Below are 14,344 nucleotides of genomic sequence, written 5' to 3' on the forward strand. Positions count from 1 at the left end.
AGTGATAGTTGTAGCTGCTGTTGTTTTTGTATTAAAAATGTCATAGTTGGAAACAACAAAACCTTAAACATTTCCAACTTTGTTCTAGTTTACTTTAATATATGTTAAAGGATTAGGTGCTAAACTGCCAAGCTGAGCCAGCTTTTATTTCATATTTGTTTACATTCTTCTTCTCCAATGTATTGCATAAATTTCATATTTCATAAACCAATACAAACAATGTATTTCATATCCAATGTATTGCACAAACCAATACAAACAACATAAAATAAAAGTACTACAAAAAAAGAAGTATTTGATATGTAATGTATTTCATATCCATTGTATTCCAAAAAATACAACCATTATGGTTGTGGTCCATATGAACCAATATGGACAGCATCCAATTAAAATGCTGACACTTGTATTTACAAAACAAAATACATCTAATATATCTAGTCAAAACCATCCACTCCAAAAAAAGAAATACAAAGTAAGTAAATTAACTTCCTATGTTGCCATTCATATTCCTCCTTTCAAAAGAACCTCTTGTCTGGACCCCTAGAGGATGAGCACTACTTGTTGGCACAGTTAAAGTAGTGGCTTGTGTAGAACTTGTTGATCGAGAGGATGGTCCTCTGATAAACCTTCTCATAGGTTATCCAGGCTGATTAAAACAAAGAAAATTAGTAATTTATTTGTCAAAAGAAATCAACAAAGTAATTAAGAAACCTTACATTCCAAATCATAGCACCACTATATGCGATGAATAAACCAGACCCAACTTGACGAGCAATCTTTCGAGATCTTCTAGATTGTCCCCCAATCTCCTTGAGTAACTCACTGTTTTGGCTTCTTGCATTGGCATTGCTATTCTTTTTGGTCCAGCCCGTAGGTCTTCCAGGCCTTTTAATACTCTGACAACAAATACCAACACCAAACATTAACAGCAAAACAACAATGAATCAATCATTAACAACAGTACAATACCCTTAAAGCACAACTTTGTACAGGTTAGTGTAACACACATGGATCAATAAAGTTATGACTAAAAGAAAAGCAAGCATAGTTATGCATAATTATACATTACCTTAGAACTATCAGATGGCTTATTTGGGCACTTCCATGCATTATGCCCTTCTACCTTGCAGATACGACATGACATAACCATTCATTTTCTTGATCTTTTACCAGTTTTTTATGGTTCATCCTTGTCACATCTTCTTTTATTCTCCGGCCTACCTAGCATTCTTCTCACCTCTGGAGGTGCCACTAGTGGATTCCCAACCTCAACCCAGAATTTCTTTCCTCACAAAGGTTGCAAGACGAAACTGTAAGTCTTACCATATGTTTCCTTGTTGAACCATGAGAAAACATAAGTTTCTAGTTGTGCCTTGTTGGAATAAATAGCAGTGACTGCATGTGCACATGGGATGCCAGTGAGATCCCATTCTCTGCATGTGCAACTCATGGAATTCATGTCAACTTTGTGTGTGTCATCGAGGTTACACAAACTCTTGATTTCATACCCAAACTCTCCATTCCAATCTACCACCCAATCACAAGAATTCTCTTTCGCCTTATCTAACTTCTTCACGGCTGTAGGAGAAAGGTTTGTGGGCCATTTTGCAAGTTCACTTCTTTTCCTTGCAATTCTCCTCATGACCATAATTCTTACCTCTTCAAGCATTGAGAGGATGGACTTGTGTCTCAGCTTCAATATCCATCCGTTGAAAGCCTCTACCATGTTGTTATCCACTACATCGCATTTAACACTTGTTCTGAAATAGGCTCTACACCATTTTTCCACTGGCTAGCTCAATGCGTCCTCAACAATCCCATTGCCCATCTTTCCCAACTTCTGAAGTTTCTCTTTCAAGTCCTCTTTGTATGAAGCTCTAGCACATTCCCAAAAGCACAACTTCCTATCATCACCCTTCCATTTCTTAGCAAATGCATGGTAAATGTGCCTAGCACATTCCCTATGCTCTGTTGAGGGTAAAACATCAGCTACAGCACGTTTTAGCCCTTACACAAATGATTTAGATTACACAAGTTAAATGAAGGAATAAAACAAATTAAAGTAATAAGTAAGCAAAAAATTCATTAACAATTAAATATCACCACTAACCTTTTGCATATCAAAAACAATGGTTATCTCTTGACCATCTCCTAACTGAAGATCATGCTTAAGCAATCTTACAAACCAAGTCCAAAGAACGGATGTTTCACTAGCTACTACAGCCCAAACAATAGGGAACATTTGATTGTTCCCATCTCTCCCAACTGCAACTAAAAGAATACCCTTGCAAATCCCTTTCAGGAAGCAGCCATCAATACCCAAGATTTTCCTACACCCACCTAGCCACCCCTTTCTCAAAGCGTCAAAACAAACATAGAACCTATCAAAGTAGTTAACCTTGGTTGTATTATCATCACATGACTTCAAAATAATAGTGCTTCCAGGGTTAGAGGTCTTAATCTTCTCTACATAATCCCACAGTTTACCATATTCCTCAATGTAACTCCCCATAACAGAATCTAACACTTTTTTCTTAACATTCCTATAGACACTAATGCTAACCTCCACTTTCAATAACTTCCTACATAGAGATTTAAGAGTTGCAAGCTTAATTCTAGGTTCTGACACAATTAATTCCCTAAAATGTTTTGCTATAAAAGAAGATCTAACAAGTTTATTTTTGTTATCCCCCCTACAACAAGTATGTTTAGGCTTAAAAGTCTTTATGGTCAAGCTGGCATCACTTTTTTCCTTAGAAGAAAACAACACAAATGGACATTTATCAACACATACAAATCGAACCCTCTTAGAATCATTTTTCTTCAACCTTAGTTTTTTGCCCTTAACCACAGAATACTTTATAACAACTTGCTTAAATTCTGCAGTGCTTTCAAATGATATACCAAGACAAAAATCAGGAATATGTGCCTCATCGTCAAACCTTATTCGAGAACTAGGCTTCGTAACAAACTGTTCCCCACCTTCTGAGCCAGATTCACCAGAGGTATCAGAGACACTACTCGGATCGTCACTTGGAATGTAGATTGAATGATTGTTGTTATCAGAGTCTTCTTCCCCATTAATATCTATACAAAATGCAAGATATGCAAATGTCATATTTTAAATACAAGCTAATGTAAATGAAGTGACAATTTATGGTAAATACCTGTATTTTCACCTACAGCTTCTGCTCTATCATTCTCCCTATTTGCATCATCCCAATCATTAGCAGTTGCATCAATAGTGGCAGTACCTTCATCTAGATCTACCTCTACAGCATCTTATCCCTCTCCATCTCTCTTTTTTTTTAGAATCCCTTCAATCCTTGCTCTCTTCTCTCTAATATTTTGCCTTGCAGCTTGCAATTCCTCATCTTCATCATCAGAAAAGTTTGTAACATCTTCCACTAGATCATCAAAAGTTGCATCAAAGGGCTATTCGTCAAATACTACCTCTTCCACATGTTCCTCATTAGCTACATCATCTGCCACTTGAGTTCCCTCACAACTCCCAAAACTAGTTTGTTGCCTTACTGCCCCTTCATAAGCTACTAAACCAGTTTCTAGTGGGGGACCAACTTTTTTAGAAAATTTACCTAATTGACCCTCATTTATAGACTCATGACATATAAGAACATGTGGTTGAAGAGGGTTATTAGTTGGAACATAATCTACTTTACCTTCACTCGCCAAGTATATGTCCAATGTGTCCCCATCAACTACGCCTTTACATATTTTGAAAATACTCTTATCATTTGATATCTCACCAAAGTTATCTTTACACTTTAAATAAATTGCACTAACCTTGTTGAATTTTAAGTGATGGGCAATAGCCCAAGTCACTGTAGGAAATGAGGACGTTTCAAAGTCAAAGTCCACTTCAATCTCCCTATTCTCCCCCCTCCCCCCACATAGCTACCTTCTTCCTTTACCACGACACCACCGTGAAAAAGTCTCAACTTTACTGCCAAGTCACACATTCTACCAAACAAAAAAAAAAAAAAAAAAACCAAAAAAAAAAAAATGAATGTTAGTTGCCAACTAGGTTATTATAATATTGTTAATTTACATACACTCAGTCAGCACCTTTACCACAAAACGACATATAGATAACCACTAAACAAGCAAATGAAAATAATCATAACTTACAATAATTTGGGGACCACAATAACATAGCCACCTACAAGCACAAACCCACTCATCTACCATTCAAAAACAACAGAAGCACAAACCCACAACTGTCGAACAAACCCATAACCCTTGAAAAACCCATTCGAACAACCCATTCAAACAAATCCAACATACAAGATAAATGGGCAAATTTACACATATATTTAGCAAAAATAGAGACCAATTTCGAGTACGCACATCCAGTTGACAACTCACCCTTCAACGGAGTAATAGAAGAACTCGAAATCCTTTCCGGCACATTCAACGTTGCGAGCTTCGACTGCTAGAGAGAGTGTGACTTCGACAACCTTCGATGGTTTTGCCTTCAATGAGTTGGGAATTAGGTTTTCTGAGTTGAGATTTAGGTTTTGGCTAAATTAGGTTTCGATGGTTTCGCTAAATTAGATGAGTTTGGGAATTAGGTTTTCACTAAATTAGGTTTCAAAATCTAAATTAGGTTTGGTTTGTAAATTTGATTTTTATTTTTTAAGAATAGACGTGTTTTATTTCTTAGACGTGGATGTTTAAAATATTACATATGTGTCATCTCACGCGCCTTAAAAGATGCGTGATATCACACACAGACGGATGTAGACGGTAAGGATTAAACATGTAGATTTTTAATTGTTTAGAGACCAAAAGTTGAGGTTTTTTAGGTGAAGGACTGAATGTCATATTTTTAAATAGTTTAAGGACTTTAAGATGTATTAAGCCTATATATAAATATATCTATATATAGATGTATATATATATATATGTATATATTTTTTCTCATGCACACACTACCCTGGGACTCACAAGTAGATATATATTTGTATGTGCATATGATTTACCTACCTTAATACTTGTCAGTTGTTTATTTATTTATTATCCAATAAAGCATTCATGCACGTATTCATCAGGTAGTGTGTGTGTGTGTGTTTGTTTGTTTATTTATTTATTTAAGTTTTTGTATAACATTATGTGTGCATTCAAACATTATTCAACTCCATATTAATCCAACCACAAGCATCAAATTATGAATAAGCAAATTTCAATAAATACAAATCAAAGAGAATTCTGTCAACAACAAAAAAATTGAAAGAATTTAAGACATTTGTCTTGTCACTGAAGCAAGACGACTGTAATTTGTTTGTAATAACATTGTTAAGCTCACTGAATAGGACAGAAACCTTAGTCTCCACTCTTTAGACTTCTTGGATTCGGCATCTAGGGGCAAAATTCTAACTTCCCCATCCCATTAACCATGAACCCGATCCAAGTCAACCTTAGAAGAATCTCCTTCTTCCAGCAAATCATAATTAGTTGGACCCAAGATGAATATCCAGGTTATCATATACATTATGTCTGACATTTGTTTTGCGGCCTTACACTCTAAATTATTATCTTTACGCAGTTTCTCGCCGCTCATACTCTCGATTTTAGCAAAAGAGGTAAATTGCAGGTGAAAACTTTATCTCATTACGCAGGGTAAGAAGTTGAACCCATAACCTATTAATATAAATTTTAACTTATCATGATCCAACCATTTGATCTGTGCCCTGGAGACAAATCCTAGCTTATCAGGTCTTACACTTGTTTTGCGAGTAGATTGTTTCCATAACTCAAATCCATTACCTTACAGCTGATCCTACATTATGTCTGACACTAATCAAGTCTTGTATCTTCAAGAGCTTCCGCTTCTGCAAATAAGATTGTCTTTTCTCAATTTTCACACATACAGAACCACTGCTTCATTCTCCATCCAGTCATGTAGTGATATGCCATGGTAGTTTGCTTTTTTATTGATTTATGACTTTCTTAACAATGGAAAACAGGGTTAGTTGCTCCATGAAAGCCAATTTACAATTTATAAAAAAATGCATAGATTTTCTTACAGTTGTGGTACATCTTTGTGTGCAACCAATAGCTTCCAGGTCTAGTGGTCGGTAAAGATTTTGAGTCAGAAGCAAGCTATCCGTCAAACTTCTAGATCCGTCATACTTGTCTTCCAGTCTTCCAGTGTTCCGCATTGATAATCAATGGTCCTTTCCAAGCTTTTCCCAAAGCTCATAATATTATTGTAAAATATTCCTTCATCACTGGAAGCATCTAAATAAACATAAACTTCATATAACCAGGGAAATTTCTAAATGCCCTATGTGCCTCACCAATAATCCTTGCATAAGCAGAATCCATTAACAAAATGATGGAAACGGCTATTGTCCCTGATCACTATTTCTCTTCCAACAAGTTTGGACACATGTTTACCAAATTCATGGCAATCCCCACAAACTCTTAGATTCTTGCCGATCAAGATTGGGGTCCCACCACGCACACTGATCAGTCCAAATGCAATAGCGAGCTTTTCACTGTGGCTGAAGAGCCTCCTAAGTTTCACCTCTTCCTCTTCTTCATGCAAAACCCAACGAAGATCTGGAACATACCCATGTTTTCTAATAGAAGACAACAGAGATCTTAATTCCGTATAAATTTTGTGCGACTGGTGGTGCGATCTATCTCCGGCTGTGAAGTAGTGTACTTTGCTTCGAACTACAATCCAACTTTTTCCTGGAGGCTTCTTTAAGCCTTTCTCCTCAAGCTGCATTCTAAGGTTTCTGACCTCTGACCAACGACCTGCTGCAGCATAGATATTAGATAACAAGATGTAATTTCCTGCATTTGTTGGCTCTAGTTCAATGAGCTTTTCAAAGGTTGTTTTGGCTAGCTTCGTTTCGGAATAAACTCGACAAGCACTGAGCAGAGCCCTCCAAATAGATGCATCTGGTGCAATAGGCATCGCACTAATGAACTTTCTGGCTTCATCCAGGCGTCCTGAACGACCAAGAAGATCAACCACACAACCATAATGAACAAGCTCAGGGATTAAGAAGAAATCTTGAACCATGGAGTAGAAAAGCTGCAAGCCTTTCTCCACCAAACCAGAATGGCTGCAAGCAGATAAAGCAGACACAAAAGTTATTGCATTTGGTCTAAAACCATGTTCCAACATTTGTGAGAATGTAAGCATGGCATGATGGCCTAGCCCATGCATGCCATAGCCATCAATCATGGCATTCCATGTAACAATATTTTTCCTTGGTAGGATTTTAAAGATCTTTTCTGCATATTGGATACTGCCACATCTTGCATACATGGTTAAAAAAGCATTTCCCAAGGACAAATCGAAACCCAATGAAGATGCCCTCCGAATAGTGTAGGCATGCAGGCATTGACCTTCAGGGAGATTGGCCATATGGGTGCATGATGAAAGAACATTTATGATGGTGACTGAGTTGGGTTCCACTTCCAAGAGCATACGATGGAAAAGCAAAAGTGCTTTGTGTGCTTGATCATTTTTAATATAACTGGCAATCAAAGAGTTCCATGAGATCAAATCTTTGTCATGAAAGCTCTCAAACAATCTCCTAGCTGTAGACTCGTTGTTGCAATTCATGTACATCTCTGTAAGTGCAGTGTTTAGTGATGGATTTATTCCAATACCATGTTTTACCACATAACCGTGAATGGACCTGCCAGCATTTAAGAAGGATTCATCATCACAAGCAGCAAGTATGGAAACTACTGTGTGGGAGTTGGGGTTGATATCTGACTGATGCATCTGCTCAAAGAGTTCCCATGCTTGACCTCTAAGTCCATTCCGGACTAATGTAGAGATCAAAGTGTTCCATGAGATCACATCTGAATCTTTAATATCATCAAAAAACATAAAGGCATCTAGTACACAATCTTGTTCTGCATACATACTCAATAATGCTCTCTGAAGAGACGTGACATTCTCTATCCCGATTTTAATTGAATGAGCATGTAAGCTTTTTCCCATTCTCAAACCACTATCTAAGTATACACAGGAAGATAGAAAAACAGCAATAGTCCTTTCATCTTCCTGGATGTCTGATAATCGCATTCTAGTAAATAAACATATTGCTTTCTCAAGGAAGCCATGCTCAACATTCACGTAAATTATTGAATTCCACAAAGCAGTATCTTTAGTGGGAGTGGATTCAAATAGCTTAAGTGAAGATGCTAAATTTCCAATCTTACCGTACATATTCAACAATGCATTTAATATGAATAAATCTACAGTAAAGTAGTATTTAACTGCAAGCTGATGGATCTGCATACCCAGTTTAAGAGACCCAACTTCCGAACAGGCCTGAATGACAGTTAACATTGTAATGGAATCACACTCAAACCCATCAATCATCATCTTCATGAAGAGGTCCAAAGCTCTCAAAGAATCCCCTGCATCAAGGTAACCAGAAATCATAGTATTCCAACTGACTGTGTTCCTCAAACCCATCATTTCAAACACATTCCGAGCAATCCCCACATTGAACCTCGAATAGAAGCCAGTCAAGGCAGTACCGACATGAGCATTACAATCGAGCAGTCCGTTCCTCAAACAATAGCCGTGTAGTTCTTTTCCAAGCCTCAGTTGCCGGAGCTCCCCACATGCAGAAACTAACGCAACCACTGTAACCGTGTTTGGCCTCAAATATTCCTGCTGCATTTCCATAAACAACAGCAGAGCTTCCTCATAACAAGAAGACCCCACAAGCCCAGACATGATGGCGTTCCAACACACCGTATCTCTCTCAGAAATTCCATCAAACACGTAGAGGGCATCTTCAGGTAGCCCACATTTGCAGTAGAAACCCACAAGTGCCGTCTGAATTCTGACATCGTCGATCAAGTTCGTTCCCCCAATTTCGCTATGTATCTTCCTGCCTCTTTCAACGGCTTGTAGCCTTCCACAGGCCTTGAGGACGAGGGGCAAGGTAGAATTGTCCGGCAAGAAGCCCTGTTCTTCCATTTGGGTGAAGGTAAAGAGTATTGCGCAGTCATCTTTCAATTTAGCGTGGCGTTTGATGATTGAATTCCAGCTTTTGGGGTCCGTAGGGCCTTGCTTCGAGGCTATGGAGGCAACTCTGTGGATGTTCAGCGATGCGAAGGCCACCATTAGAGGCGTTGGTGGAAGAGAAAGATGATGAGGTTTCCTACATTTGCTTGGTCGTTAACCTTTGCTACTTCCATCTCCCTCCTATATATGATCCCCGGAATCTTCTTTGGCATTAATTAATTCGGTGTTTTCGAAATGTTTAATGTTAAAAAATGTTTATAGATTATTTTTATAATTTTAAAAAATTTTCATAACCATTTTATAATAGTAAAAAAATATTAAAATCATATTTTTCATTTAAAAACACTTTTCCATTCACAAATGAAGATAAATTTTTTTTTACTTCTAATCAAAATTTTTAATTTTTTTCTAGAATTTATAAATTTTATTTTTAAATTGAATAATTTTTTTTATAATTTTTTAAATTAAAAATTATAATTATAAATAAATACAATATTTATCTACGTTACTTAAAATACCATATTACATAAAAAGAAATTACGTCAACAAGACACATTAAGTTAGATTTAATACATAAATATAATATTTGATGTCTCAATAATTAAAATTTTGACATTTGATTTCTAATTTGAAAAAATATTCAAATTTTATTAAAAAATACTTAAATTTTATAAAAATACATAAAAATATTTTTAAAAGACTTATATTTCATAAAAAAACATAAAATTTCATTAAAAAGATTATGAAATATTATAAAAAAAAACCCCTAAATTTCATAACAAGACTAATTTTTTTTATAAAAAATACCTAAAAATATTCAAAAATACTTAAATTTCATTGAAGATCTTTCACAAAAATGACCTATAAATATTTAAAAAAAGAGACCTAAATCTCATAAAAAAATCTAAAAATAATAAAAAAATATCTAAATGTCATTTTATATGTTTTTATGACATTTAGGTCATTTTTGAATATTTTTAGGTCTTTTTTATAAAAATTTTAAGTTTTTTTAATCAAATTCGATATTCTTTTGAGAGACCAAATGTCAAATTTATATATTAATTTTTTTTTATAAATTATTAAGCTTTCTTTATATGATGTGACATTTTACGTGGTATAGATAACAACTCCTTTTATACTCAGTTACGGTAAAAACTTAAAACAATATTTTTTAATAATTGAGATATTAAATTTTAATATTTTACACTTTAAAAAACCCAACGTCATATTTTTTAATTATTGAGGGACCGTCTTATTTATTAAGCCTACTTTTTATTGATTGTTACTATGCTATGATGTCTTTTTTATAATTTATAATTTTTAAAATAATACCCTTATTAAATTATATATCAAAAACTTAAAGAATTAGGTTGAGTTTAACAAGTTGGACCCAATGAGCTGGGCTTCCTAGGTTGGTAAACCAGGCTGGTGGGCTAGAGTTGGGCTGGCTTGGCTTGTTACAATTACAAACTGGATTGGACCAAGTAAATTCTTAGGTCACCCGACCTGTTTGACATGCCTAGGCTCTACAATAAATATGCTTGATCAGGATTTTTTTTTTTTTTTTGGGTAACATGGGAAATTGCTAATTTTAAAAGCTTTTGAATGTACCCAAAAACGAAAATTTGAACATATTATATATTTTTTATAAAAAAAAAATTGTTTTTGTCATCATCAAAATATTCATTGTAACATTAAGTGTAACAAAACTCTTTGTACTTTTTCTCTTACCATTAATCAATGTTTGTTAAACTTTCTAAAACACCAAATATACCCTCCAAATTAACCTACACTTGTATTTTTTTTTTTTTGTAAATGAAAAATGCATTAAAAAGGAAAAAAGTGCGCTAATATTTACAAAAGTCCATCGGGCAGAGCCTATAAAAAAACACAAAGAAACATATCTACACTCATATTAGAAAATGAAACAAAACCACAATCGACTCCAATATATATGCAATGAAGAAATAAAATAAATTATGAGAGACCAACCACATGTACCCCATAGCGATAAAGGGACGAGAGAACATGGGAAGAGTATTAAAGAGAAACCAAACAAGGATGACAGCCGCCATGGATAACGGATGTTGGCCCACAAGAGGTCTCCATCAAGTCTAAAGGAGACCATCCATCGAAAACAACATCATTTCTCAAGAAAACATGATGCATGAGAAATCTAATCCTTATAATGACAACAACATAGGGAGACTCTACAAGAAAGAGAAGAGGGACAAGGGGCATTCCTATTAAAGACCCAACAAATAAAAACACACTCACAAGTAAGAGAATTAGGAGCATTTGAACAAACATTCGGACAGCAGAAAAATGCTTGTTGAAACACAAAGGCAGAAGCCACCACAAATGGTTAGAGGCCAAACCTTGTATTGATAGGTCATTCACTAAATGGTCAAGATTTAGTCACGTCATTCAATACTTCCTGATTTGGTTAAATAATTTAGTAAATAAAAATAAAAGCTTAAAAGTTGTTTAACCAAATTTGAAAGTTTGAATGATATATATAGTTCTGAATGAAATATTTTTATATTTAGTAAATAAAAATAACCGTTATTTATGAATGATAAAAATATTGATCCTCTTGGTCTTTTTTTGTCATTTTTTAAAAATAAAATATATAGTTTGTATGTATTTATGTATTAATATTTTTTAGAAAATATATTTAATATCTATATATGTTTTTTTAGAAAATATAAATATATATATTTAGTTTATATTTATATTTTATATATTTTACTTTATTTTTGTATTTTAGAAAATAGTTTATATTTATATTCATAAAAATATAAAGCCTGTAATTAAAAGATAATTTTTTATAAGCTATATATATATCTATATATATATATATTAAGGCTGAATCTAATATCTTATTTGATGAGTTTTTCATTTTTCTAATTTTATAATAATAAGTGAATATTTTAGATTTTTCATGAATTAGTATTAGATTTTTCTAATTTTGTGGTGGTTTCTAGATTTTTAAAATTTTAAATTATTTGTAATTTAATTATTATTATTATTATTTTAATAATTAACTATATGTACATTCTTTGAATGTATCTACATGCATACATTGAATCTATCTAATCTAATTTAATAATATTATTAAGTCTAATAATTTTTTATTTTATTTGAACTTTACACATCCAAATAACATTTTGTATTCATAAATATTTTTTACTATTAAAGCAAGTTCCATTTGAAAGATTGATACAAAGTATACATTTAATTGTCTATTAATTTAATGTAATGAACCTAATAACAAAATAGAGATGATGTACATTGAACTTTATACATTTAAGTAACACTTCATATTCATATTTATTACAACTAAAGTCAGATGCACCTCTATATATATATATATATATAATGAAGATTAGTTGGGTGTTGTCAATCATTTGAAAGACTGAAATAAGTAAGAGTCCTAAAATTCTCTTTTTTGTTATTCTTTCTTCTCTTTGAATTTCATTTAACTTTCATCAAACATATGTGTTGATTAATTTTTGTCCAACACATCAAACTTTATGCTAATGTTTATTCTATCATTTGCAATGGTGCAAAAAAACTTTAACAACAAAACATAAGTTGCTTAAGCCAAACATAATTAACTAAATCTATGCTTATTTATTATAGAACAAAAATTGGATAATGACTTCATTTTAAGCTTTATCTATATAAATTTTAACTCTCAATTCTATATATTCATCCAACACACCCTTACATGACTAATATACATACTTATCTATATAGAGCAATTACCATCTTCATAATTATACATTGCCAACTATACTAACCTAAATTTCGTATAAATGAATATGTCATATACACTACTTCAAGATCTGAATCCAACAAGAGATGATTGGATAATAACGATTAGAATATTAAGAATGTAGGAATCAATCAATCTAAAAAATAACAATGATTTACTTAGCTTGGACATGATTTTCATTGATGAAAATGCAAGTTAACAATTACCAATCATATAATTTTGAGTCTATTGTAAGAATTGTAAAATGTTTACAAACAAAAACTAAAGTGTTTTTTTTTTTTTTTAAATTGCAAGAGAATAGAATGCACGCAACAATCCGTAAAAATCAAATTAGCAAATATAGGCATCTACTGATTGAAGACTCTATATTTGCAATAAAAAACTTCAAAGTTGTTGCAACAACAGGGTGGTGTCAACCACTTCCTAATAAATACAGAATTTATTTCATAATTATAACATTTGTGAGAAAATTACATGATGAAACTATTCAAATCCCAAAACATGTATGCAAGGGTCAATGATAACACAACAATAACAGGTATGAGAAATTAATAAAAATTTAAAAATATTTTATAATTACCAATATTTTAAAAACAACTACCAATTCTAATTCCATACACAAATTATAGATATCATTGGTTATTTGGTGGGAGTCAATAACGTTGTCCACGTTGGTATAGCAAGAAATATTGTGTTAAGTTCAAAGATAAGTAAATATGATTTTGATAATAAAAAAAATATTTTTATGATATCAATGTATTTTATTAGTCTCTTGTGCAGTAAAAATCTTATTTTTCGTATTTATGTATCTTAGGTCGACTGAGATTCTAGTCTAAGTCAACTGAAGTGAGGAAAAATGTTTGAATCTTCTCGTATGCTATTTAGGTCGACTAAAATTTAGTTTTGGTTGATCGAAGTTGACTAGAGAGTTTGGCCTCATGTCTTAGGTCGACCTAGCCTTCGACCGAAGTTTTGGCTTTGGCTATTGGACAAATTCGGTTGACCGAAATAGGCCAAAATGTTGGCTTCTTAACTTAGGTCAACCGACCCTTTAACCGAAATTGAGCATTAGCCTACCGGACCACTTAGGTTGACCGAAGTGAAAACTTCAGTTGACCGAAGTCCAACGATCATTTCTAATTGTACGTTGCTTTAATTTTTGTATCTCTTTATTGCACGCCCATGGGTATATTTTTCAAAATATTTTTTACTTTGTACCTTAATATCATAGCCTGATTTCTTTATGCAAAAAGTTAAATTTCTTTTTGAAGAAAATGTGCTTTTGACTTAGCTTTTACATATTCTAATTTTCATGTCCAACTCTCTTGCCTTTTTGTTTTTGAAAAGCTTATAATTAATCTTGTTATCAAGTTGTGATCTCCTTGATTTTCTCAGGTTGATTTTATTTTTCACAAAATTATTTTTTTTGATATGTTTGTAAGCCAAGATCCCAACAAATACTGAAATGTTCTAGTTACAACTTGAAAAGGCTGAAGAGATTTTTGAATTTTAAAAATGCTCTTTACTCC

At 33.2% G+C, this 14,344-nt stretch overlaps 1 protein-coding gene across 3 annotated transcripts; it reads right to left on the reverse strand.

Moving 5' to 3' along the window:
* Positions 1 to 349: 349 nt before the first annotated feature.
* LOC127796664 (putative pentatricopeptide repeat-containing protein At3g13770, mitochondrial) lies at positions 350 to 9,175 on the reverse strand. 3 transcript variants are annotated; one of them, XM_052328968.1, is made up of 3 exons: positions 5,788 to 9,175; positions 717 to 896; positions 350 to 646 (listed from the first exon to the last, which is right to left on the reverse strand). In XM_052328968.1, exon 1 carries the CDS (start codon positions 9,131 to 9,133, stop codon positions 6,317 to 6,319), a length of 2,817 nt encoding a protein of 938 aa, XP_052184928.1. In that variant the 5' UTR covers positions 9,134 to 9,175; the 3' UTR covers positions 350 to 646; positions 717 to 896; positions 5,788 to 6,316. The 3 variants fall into 3 exon arrangements, with proteins under 3 accessions (XP_052184928.1, XP_052185014.1, XP_052185091.1); XM_052329054.1 differs by having other exon boundaries at positions 351 to 646; positions 6,048 to 9,175; XM_052329131.1 differs by lacking the exons at positions 350 to 646; positions 717 to 896 and having other exon boundaries at positions 5,834 to 5,852; positions 6,048 to 9,175.
* Between the last annotated feature and the right edge of the window lie 5,169 nt (positions 9,176 to 14,344).

The sequence above is a fragment of the Diospyros lotus genome, chromosome 1 (genome assembly GCF_014633365.1).
Source record: "Diospyros lotus cultivar Yz01 chromosome 1, ASM1463336v1, whole genome shotgun sequence".
NCBI classification, from domain to species: domain Eukaryota; kingdom Viridiplantae; phylum Streptophyta; class Magnoliopsida; order Ericales; family Ebenaceae; genus Diospyros; species Diospyros lotus.